The sequence below is a fragment of the Amphibalanus amphitrite genome, unplaced genomic scaffold, assembly GCF_019059575.1.
Source record: "Amphibalanus amphitrite isolate SeventyFive unplaced genomic scaffold, NRLGWU_Aamphi_draft 000456F_arrow, whole genome shotgun sequence".
NCBI classification, from domain to species: domain Eukaryota; kingdom Metazoa; phylum Arthropoda; class Thecostraca; order Balanomorpha; family Balanidae; genus Amphibalanus; species Amphibalanus amphitrite.
The window spans coordinates 395,855-405,898 of NW_024881950.1; the positions used below are offsets into that span (position 1 = coordinate 395,855).

A 10,044-nucleotide genomic window follows, 5' to 3' on the forward strand; every position below is an offset into this window, starting at 1 on the left:
GGATCCCCCGAACAACGCGTGCCGGGCTGGATGACGCGCAGTGGCAGGGCTATTTCCGGTCCGAGTGGCCACCGGAAGTGTTTGGGTTTCGGTCCATTTCCGCCAGCGGGTCAAGGGCAAGGTTGGGCCGCGGCGGATGGTGGCGTGCAAGCAGATGGCAGGCGGGCGGTGCTCTGACGCGTGAGTGATTCTGATTCGATCTGTGCTCGGTTTGAGCCACCTGAACAGCTACAACTGAGCTACAAAGGCGAGACTTTGGACGGATTCTTGAGAATCAGTGTGCCAAAGTCCCGTGGTTTATTATTTTTTGCATATTTAACGATAAAATGAGTATCTAGAAGCAGCGGGACCGTGTGATGCGTTTTGAAACGTTACCATATATCACAGCCGCTGCGGTGCTGAAGTCCATTTTGTTCGTCGTTAGTAGCCGAGCGTGTATGTGAAAAATGGCCCGAGGGAAGCGGCGGGAAACGGAGAGCGCTGATGATGCCTGACATTTTGTCCGCTCCGACGCCGTCCCCTCCTCCCTCCCCGGCGTCTGTGGTCTCTGCGGGCCGCCGACAGTCTGCGCCCACCCCCCGGGGCCGCCCCTCCCTTCCGGACGCCGCCGCCGCCCTGCGCGATATCTGTCGGGCCATAACGAGGAGCGGCGGCTGATGGCACCGTCGCAGACCATCGCACGGTAGGCGATCGGGCCGGTCTAGCCTCGCGAAACCTCAAAGACATTTTTTCCGAAAATTGGAAAACAACGCATACTAGTCGACAGAAAATTCATCAAAGATTACGATTAGTGCATTTGCATGGCTCAGGAGACATTTTTTCGTAGACAAAAGTATCGTTAAAGACAGCGTTCCGTAACACTTCATAAGGGGGATAATCACAGCCGATTTTTACGCTCTTTGAATATTTTGCGGAACGATGAAATTGCTAGGTGTTGAGCATCCATTTCGCATGGAAAGTGAAATTTAGGTGTTAAGACAATTCCGCCATAGAAAGCAAGTAGACAAAATCAGTTCAAAATGTCTTATAATTAGGTTAACTTTTTATATTTTTTTCTACCACTGAACATTACGTTCACTGAATTAACCAAGCCCAGCAAAAAAAGTTTTACGAGGATGAACTGAAAATACTGCTGTATCGCATGCACTAAGACACTATCTATTAGGGGAGCCAGTGAAAATTTGCAGCAACTTGCAGCCCTAGCATCCAGACACTTTTTTCTTCTAAGGGTTGGCCGTGGCTTGGTGCACTTGAGCACAAGTGGTAAATGCCCCAAAGGGTGTTTTCGCGATAGCTCAAAACACCCAGGCAATAGAGAGCTGCAACCTGGCATACCTGACCTTTGATGCACGCTGGATCTTGTGACACCAGCCGCACTTTCAAGTCAGGTCAGGTCACTGACCTATGACGTCATAAATGAACCTCTGCACGATCCTCAGATGTCGCAACCTTGCAACGCTCTCAGTGCCAGAGTAACTTTCACAGGGAGGTGAGACTTGCAGGACTTGTTGTTCTTCAGAGGTCTTCCAACTTGCATATCTCAGATTTTTCCTAAATGTCACATAAAGTCAGGTTGGTCACGTGACCTCACCTATAAGTCAATGGGGAAATATGAAAACTGTTATTTTGGCGCCAGGAATGATATTCAATTGTCTCAAATACATGGAATCGTTACTTCATGCACTCCTTGCAAGATCTGATGCTGCATTTTTGCATTGTTGACCTTGCATGACGTCATTTATGACGTCACTAGGGTCATACGAGTTTTTCGTCAATAACTCCCAATCAAATTGAGCTAGAGAGTCGACAAGGTCACCAATGGACTCCGGAAGACCTGCCGAATCGAATGATATGCGATATGACCTCCTTCGACCAACTTCGTGATTTGAAGACCTCTGACCTGACCTTGACTCGAGGTCAAGGCCAGGTTGACCTTACGGTGGCCTCACCCAAACAAAAGTATACCATTCGACACGCCTGAGCAAGGCGAACACGACGATGTCAAAATCGTGGTTCTGCGGCCATTTTTTGCGAAGCTATTTACCAAAAACCAAACCCGCTGCTTGGGTCATGTTATGAAATGGGGCCTTGCCGGGCGAGATTTACGCTGTTTCATGATATGTATAAATTGGTAGGGCATTATCGTATGAATAAAAATTGGTTTGGAAGCAATTTTCTATGGAGGTACACACCATTTCAATGTCCTACCCAGCTCATATCGTCATAAATTTCGACCTACCCTCAAAAGTATTCATGCGTTATTCGAACAGCAATTAGGCAAATTGCAAGCTCGCCACAGAGCACAAATCCTATAAGAGATAGTCCTTATTTAAAACATATGCTCATTGGATATACAAGAAGGTTGCTCCTAAATATTGTGGTTCTAGCTTCAAAAACATGGATGTTATGAATGCCGATAGGTTTCGCGAGGCTACACCGGCCGGATCGCCCACTGTGCATCGGTCTCACTCGCTCACGGGATATGATTGCTCACCCCCCCCCCCCTCCTCCCGGGGTCGTGCCGGGGGTGGGGTCAGCGGTACGGTAATGCTCCCGTGTGGGCGGACGCGGGCCGATGTTGACTGCGGTTAAATCTTGTTGACTCGCCGCCCGGGAGCAAGCAGAGCAGGGTGAAAAAACGACGCGAATGTTCGCGGCGGGTCGCTCTGTGCCGGCGCCATTGGAGTCTGAGGAGAAAGGAAGGCAGACAGAGGCGGGCCGGGATGTCAGAAAGGTCAAGTCGTCAACACCATAAGTCGCCATAATCTGCCATGGCAGTCCACTGAGTCGGGTCTGCGAGTCATGGGGCCATTTCTGGAGTTCGGCAGTGGTGTCGTCTTTTTCCGACAGGATGTCATATGTCGTAGAGTTCCGCTGCAGAGTTCCCGGGACGTGTTATTTGTTGTGCTGAATTTTCAGAAGCAATTAGCTATGATCTATGGGCAGGCCAACGATGTGTTCCGGTCAGTTTGTTTGGCTTTGTTGCCCGGACGGCCAATGTCGCTTGTTATTTGTAAAGCATGGCCGCGAGTTTGGCTGGCCCGAGTCTGGCCTCTGTCCTCTGTCCAGACCTAACCACCCCAGCTCTGTATCCGTTCTGTGATGTCCGCTCTCTGAACTGTGTTCGAGACCTGCTCTAGCTCGGCTCCCACTGCCATTACCCAGCTTCTCACCGCCTCACGATCCCAGTTTCAACCATCCGAAGGCGGCTACTGACCAGGCACTGGCAACACTAGTGACACACACTGGTACACCACTTACCACGGATACAGTGCGAAGCGTGAACTTGTTGGCAGCAGTTCAAATGCTTAGACACAGACACGGCCTCTCAGCCGCCAAGAATGGGCTCACAAGAATCACCGCGACGTGGCGGTCACTGGATACGTGTTTCTCGCCTTATTGAGGCGGCTTATTGGCGTCCAAGCCAAAGGGCAGTCACCAGTAGTCTGCGCAGTTCCAACTGGTAGCAGCAGAAGACACTTCAGCTGAGTGTGCGAACACGGTAGGGGACCCTAGGGGACCCTCGAGTCGGGGATGAGAGGGACGTTGCCGGACGGGCGGTGGCTCAGAGCGGGTCACAGGCGGACGGACACTGGTGTCTGACCCTCGGTCGGGGCGGGGATTGCGGCCAGCGGACGGCGGGCAGGGCGAGGGCCGCGGCGCTCCGCCGAGCAGTGCCCCCTCGGCGCACTGTGCCTACATGTGCCCGTGTGTGTGTGTGCCGCAGAGCCCGGGTACGTGCCGGCCTCTGCGCGGCCGCCGCCGGCCGATCTGGACAGCCGCGAGCGGCCCCACGTCTGCCAGTTCTGCGGCCACTCGTTCCTCCGACGCTACCACCTTCAGCGCCACTTGCACACTCATGGTGAGTGGCCTGCGCGCGCGCACACACACACGGCCACTAGATAAACCAGGGGTGGTGAATTTCCGAAATTCGCAGCTTTCCCACACTAGCGCTGGAGGTTGTGCCACTCTTACCGCCCGCGGTGGAACCGGAATCGCATCCTGCTTCTATTGCTCCGCCGGCCACCGCTTACGCAGATCCTGTGTTCCGCACTGCCAGTCCTGACTCCTGCGTGGTCCTGCCGTTCCCCCGACCCCTCCAGTTGATGGGTCCATGCTCTGTCGGGCGGCGGCCGGGCGGTGAAGACCTGAGACGTCGATCAGGTGCGGCGGAGACGGCCGCGCAGGCGCGGACATCCCACTCTTGCCCGTTTGGGTATTACGAGTGAACTGAGTGACCCTAAAATCAGGGGAACAGGGCCCGGAGGCCGCCGCTAGTAGAGAATGGGCGCTGGGCGCTCGTTCGACAGTGCCCGCTGGTGTCCTACTGGCACAGCGAGTGCCGAACGAGCCAGGACTAGGAGGGGCTGTGCTCTCCCTGTCTGCCTGACGCGGCGATAGACCTTTCTGAGGTGTGAGGCAGTGGTCGAGCCTGTGCGAAGCGGAACTGTTGGACCTGAGCCCGGTGGGTCGGGCTCCGCCGGAGACGCTTTGTACCGGCGCGGTTGTGTTGAGAGAGCCGGCCCGGGAGCAGACTGCGCCTCCCTGCCGCACCTCCCCGGGCCGGTGATGTGCCTCAGTGCCTGTGCCTGGCCGGAGTCTCCCTCGGTGCCTGTGCCTGGCCCGAGTCTCCCTCGGTGTCTGTGCCTGGAGTACCCCGGGAGCAGTCTGCGCCTGCCCGGGTCCGGAGTTTGTCACGTGCCTGGAGTACCTACCTCCGGGGGCGGCTCGGTCGGGCGCGGCGGACGGTGGAGACGGTGGACCGGGGGCGCACTGGGCTGGGACCGGGACGGGTGAGGGTGGGAACATTGAGTACAGTGGATGGGAGCATTGGGCACGGTGGTTGGGAGCATTGGGCACGGTGGTTGGGAGCATTGGGTGCAATAAATGGGTATCTTATCAATGGTGCTGAGTAGAAGGGCTTGTAGCTAGACTTACGAGACAATTAGCGCTGCCTTTTCTCTGAGCGTCTGTGAACGTTCGCTCCGCTTTATGCGTTGCTTTATGCCGCCCAATTCCAATTTATCTACATACATACCACGCGGAGTACTGGCTCTTCATAAAATGCAATTCGGATGCTTCATTTGCCCGGTTTTACGAGGCAGCCTCCTGCCGGCGATTCCCGGTGCGTCTGCTGACCGCTCCGTCCCCTCCCCCGACTGGTCTTTCGCCAGATCCGCCCCTGGACGAGCCCCAGCCTCGTCATCCGTGCGACCTCTGTGGCAGCACCTTTCTCCGACGCGAGCACATGAGACGTCACCGCAAGACACACACCGGTGGGTGCTTGGCGCGCGCGCGCGCGAACGGCGGGCCCAACTGACCGGGAGCGGCGCGCCGCCACGTGTGGCGGGTGCTTGTGATGTTTGCGATGCTTGCGATTTGTTTGTGATGTCTGATAATGCCTAGCCTTTAGATCACCGCACTTTTTGTTATATTGCTATGCTTTGTTAACTTAAAACGCTTGTGCAACCTGTGTTTTAATGGTAGAGGATTTCATTACGATTGCGATAGCCCATCTGCCGCGGCCCCTCCGACTAAACTCCCCCATCGTTACCCTCACCCTCCCCACAGGCAAGAAGGAGCACGTATGCTACCTGTGCGGCAAGGCCTTCTTCCGCCGTGAGCACGTGCGCAAACACGTCATGAGCCACACCAAGAGCGGCTCGGCGGCGCCGACTGGGCGTCCGGAGCGTCAGCCGCCGGCCACAGTGCAGCTGCAGGCTGGGACGGCCACCGCTCAGTCGCTGGGACTGGAGGGTACCGACCTCACTGTCGACTCAGGTGAGTGGGACGACGGGGCAGCGTCAGGTCAGTTAGAGGGACGGTGGACGGCGGGGCAGAATCAGGGGAGGGTCAACCAGACATGATAGGGTCAGGTCAGTCAGATGGATGGTCAGGGTCAGGTCAATGTCAGACTGGGGGCAGGAGAGGGCCAGTCAGATAACGGGGCATGGCCAGTCCAGTCCAGTTGGTTTGGTCAGGCCGGCCGCAACGAACCTCGCTAATGATAGCCGTGGCCGGCCGGTCCGGCAGCTCATGCCTCCCATCAGGGCGTCGTTAGTTGCAGCAGCGATGGGTCGGACCGTCCTCCCCCTCACCCCCGAATTGTAATGGGTGTACCCACCCAGTTGATGGTCAGAGTCGAGGGCGGTTCACGACGGGAGTCTAGTGTTTTTGTGTGGAGGTGGCTGCTGCATAAGGCTAGCTGCAGTTAAGTAGAGATGCGATATTACGTGATTTATACAGACACCGCTTTCCCGTCTTGATGCGATCGTGTGCGAGGTATGTCTGTAGCCTTTGTATTAACTCTCTTTATGCTGCCGTTGTACACACTGCTCTGCGCGTTCTGCCGTGTCTTTCTAAACGCTAACACCTCCCCTCTGCGTCTCCGCAGCCGGTGGCGGCCTGGAGCCCCAGCCGGGCCCGTCGCACCACGGCGCCGCGCCGGCCCACCAAGCCCACCACCTGGCTCAGCAGCAGCACCAGCCGCAGAGACGCACACCATCGGACGTGCCGCGCAACCACGTCTGCACTGAGTGCGGCCGCCGCTTCAGCCGCAAGGAGCACCTCCAGGTATGGACCGAGTGATCAATGCACGACTCGTGACGACTCGGTGTGACGGATGGCCGCACGGTCGAATGGCCCGGAATGGGTTATGCGGTAGGTGTAATGGTCTTCAGTCGACGAGCTTGGTGTGCGGTTAGTTTTGATTATGTGGTCCCGATATCGTTTATCTTCATAATTGCGGTAGCGGGTCGTTTTGCTGGCCATATTTACGTTAGTTAGTCGCCGAATGGGCCGGGCTTGTATTGATGTTTGCCGTTGAATGCGATTTATGGTGGTTTGGTGGTACCGTGGTTGGGGACAGGGTCCGTTCTGGCTCCATGGGACTGATCCTCGTCTCCGATTGACTGATCCGATTGACTCCGATTGACTGATCCTTGTCTCCGGCAGCGCCACGAGACCACCCACTCTGGCACACGTCCGTTCGCCTGTACCACGTGCCACCGCACCTTCAACCGCAAGGAGCATCTGAAGAAGCACCAGCAGGCGCCCAGCTGCAGCCGCGCTGCCTCCGCCTCCGGGGAGCCGCTCAAACGCGAGTCGGACGAGTCTTCACTGCAGGCGCCGCCGCCGCCGCCGCACGTGCAGCCGCCCACCTCGCTGCTCGGGTTTCAGCCGCAGCTGCCGCAGCACGTACTGCTGCCGCAGCATATGCTGGGCGCCGTGAGCACTTCACACGCGCTGGACATGTCCACCCAGGCCCAGCAGCAGCAGCAACAACAGCAGCAGCAGCCGGCGCACCAGCAGCAGCCGACGGCGGTGTCATCTGCTGCTGCGGCAGCTGCTGCAGCTGCCCACATGGCTGCCGTCTCAGCGGGATGTGAGCAGACGCGGCCCCTGCAGCTGTTGCTGAAGTGAACCGCCCCCGCCCCCGCTGCCCTGATGTAGGGACGGAGAGAGAGCGGGGATACGCCTGCAGAGCGGTGACGCGGGGAGAGAGAGAGACCGACCAGTGTCTCGGAGGAGGCACGGACGCAGCGCTGCCTGCCGTGAGACAGTGAGACACGCCGTGCCGAGACAGCAGTGACTCGTGAGCGCGTGTCGTGACTGCCCGGCCGTGTGACCGGGCGGCCAGTGCTGCCATATGCCGGGCGGCCAGTGCTGCCATACGCGGGCGTCGCCGAGCCGCCCGCTCGCCCGTCCTAGTCCGCCGTCGGCGCTAGTCGGCTGCGCCGCCGGACCGCCCGCCCGGAGGGAGGAGCCGGTCGAGTGGGATCACAGAGTGACGGCTACCGACTACCCACACCCTCTCCCTTATATGTGCGACACGCGACCGCGACTCGTCTAATTCCAGGGTTAGTTTTATGCAGTGTAACCTGACCGGTGCTGGCAGCCATGTGACTAACCGGCGGATGACAGGGGTGGTAGGCTTAGGTGATCGCGCCGCAGCGCGCCGCGAAATACGCGAGCTTCTTAGTTTCCGAGTAGTTGTTGGTCGCGGTGGTGCTGCGCGGCTCGACTGCCTGCTTTGTGTCCGGCGGCGCGGGACCGGGGCGTTTTGTGACCTCGCTCTCTATCGGCCTTCCTTCGGTAGACTTCCGTTATAAACAGCCTGTCTGCGACGACAAGTTTTTGTTATTATCGGCTCGATAGCTGACAATGGCCCACGGCCGGCCGCAGCAGGCGCTGAAAGGTGTTTTGCTGCGGCGAGTAATTTGTGGGAGGGTCGGCGGAACGTTCTTATTTCAGTTTGGGGTTATTCGTGACGGCGTGGGATAAATGTACCGGAAAGGAACGCTCCGGAACGATGGGACCTGAGCACTTTCCAGGTCAGGTGTTTAAAAACGGGCTGCTTGTTGTCACGGTTTCCATAGCAACCTCGCACAGCACCAGCACGCGCTGTTAATCTCGTTTTTTTTTCCTCTGGCCATCGAACCAGCCGCTGGTGACCCACTCTGTCTGACGGCTGACACCGATACCACCACTATATGCTCTCTACACTCGTCACCGTCGTCCGCGCGCGGCCCGCCGGCGTCTCTGTGACGGGCCGTGACGTCTCTGTCCGCCGCGTGACGCCCTCGCAGTGCCCGGCCCGGTGTCGGCTCCCACGCGGCGACCCATTGTCCCTCGTCCTCCTCTCCTCCCTCTGCGTCCGACAGTCGCCTCCATTGCTGTCCACTCCTTAGAATTGTCGCCAGTTAGGAGCACCTCGGCCACTGGGCCGCCATTGTAGCGGCCTCGTTTGTACCGGCGGCCGGCGCGCGCGAAGTGGACAGATCCGTTAGCGTTAGTGGCTTTTCTGAACGGTGGAGGCGGGCGTGTGTGTGCTTTGGGGTGGGGGGAATTCGGCGCCGGGCCTTGGCGGCAGTTTGGGCGCTATGGTGGGCCGTCCGCCGCCCGCCGCCGCCCGCTGCTCTAGTCAACAGACGGCCCCGGAGTGGAGGCCGGGCCCAGTCAGCCGCGTCGCCGGGGGTCGACCACGCGCTGCCGAGCGCCGCGCGCCAGCACATTTAGTGATAAGATCACCCGGCTGCCCGGAGCGTGTGCCTGCCTGTGTGTGTGTGCGCGCGTGCACATAGTATTTTGCCTCTCGCCTGTGTGTGCCAGTGTGTGTGCGTGCACCGAGAGGCGCCGGGCGGCCCCGCCCCCGCCCCCGCCCCCGCCCCCGCCGCGGCGCAGACGGCAGTACAAAACTGCGGCGGCCGGGCGGACGGGCGGCGTCACTTGGTGTGTAGTCTGGGCGGGCGCCGCTGTCCGGACCAGTGAACAGGGTGACCGCGCGGGGCAGACACAGGACCGTGTGGTAGGTAGTTTAGCCGCCGACTAGAGGTGCAGGCCCGCCGCGCCGCTCGCCTTTTCTGGTAACGTGTATCTGACGCGTGTGTGTGTGCCGCCCGGCAGGGTGTTCTGGCTATCTCTCTGTTTCTCTTGTTTCTGTCCGTTGAGTTTCGTGCGATTTTTCCTCTCCGGTCGGCCTTTGGTCACGTGACTGAGCTCGGCCAGTGTGTGGGGCCGCACGGTGGTGGTCATGTGACTTGCGGGGCCGGCCACACATACACACACATACACTGACTGTTAGCTGAGTATTGTCTGTGTACGTAGCGTCTTTGATTAAACCGTAGAGGATGTTTTGTCCCGAAAGTTCTGTGAGCTTTATATGCCATGCTGATATTTTGTAACTGTGCTGAGTGTTTGAATATAGTCACAGCCCAATGTTTTGTTTTAGCAAAGTGAAGTGGTGAGATTTGGGGTCGACGAATTGTTGAAGTCAATGCACGAGGCTTTTCCCAAACACAAGCTGACCTCAAGATGAATCGGTTTTAACCCTCGCCCATGTAGGGGGGGGGTTGGTGCAACCCCCCCCCCCTGAGGTTTTTCGGAAATAGTGCAAAAACGGCGGCGCGCAGCGCCGCCAAATTTTGGGTACCTTATGGGGCAAACCTTGCGCATCTTTTGATAAAAAAAATTTGACCGGGTCATGTCAGGTCAGGGAGTTATGACGTCACAAAGGGAACAGCCTCCGGCCGGATTTTCACAAAC

General features: G+C 58.2%; 1 protein-coding gene across 44 annotated transcripts in view; it reads left to right on the forward strand.

Moving 5' to 3' along the window:
* The window catches only part of LOC122391806 (zinc finger protein 454-like), a 43,439-nt gene extending 33,722 nt beyond the window's left edge, over nt 1–9,717 (forward strand). For 12 of the 44 annotated variants that reach the window (XM_043386058.1, XM_043386066.1, XM_043386067.1 and 9 more), the window contains 5 exons: nt 3,728–3,862; nt 5,175–5,276; nt 5,572–5,780; nt 6,391–6,573; nt 6,955–9,717. In XM_043386058.1, coding sequence (XP_043241993.1) covers nt 3,728–3,862; nt 5,175–5,276; nt 5,572–5,780; nt 6,391–6,573; nt 6,955–7,422 — 1,097 coding nt within the window. In that variant the 3' untranslated portion in view covers nt 7,423–9,717. Of the gene's footprint in view, nt 1–3,727; nt 3,863–5,174; nt 5,277–5,571; nt 5,782–6,390; nt 6,574–6,954 lie in introns of all 44 variants that reach the window. The other 32 variants (XM_043386082.1, XM_043386073.1, XM_043386081.1 and 29 more) reach the window with 5 other exon arrangements.
* Nucleotides 9,718–10,044: the final 327 nt, after the last annotated feature.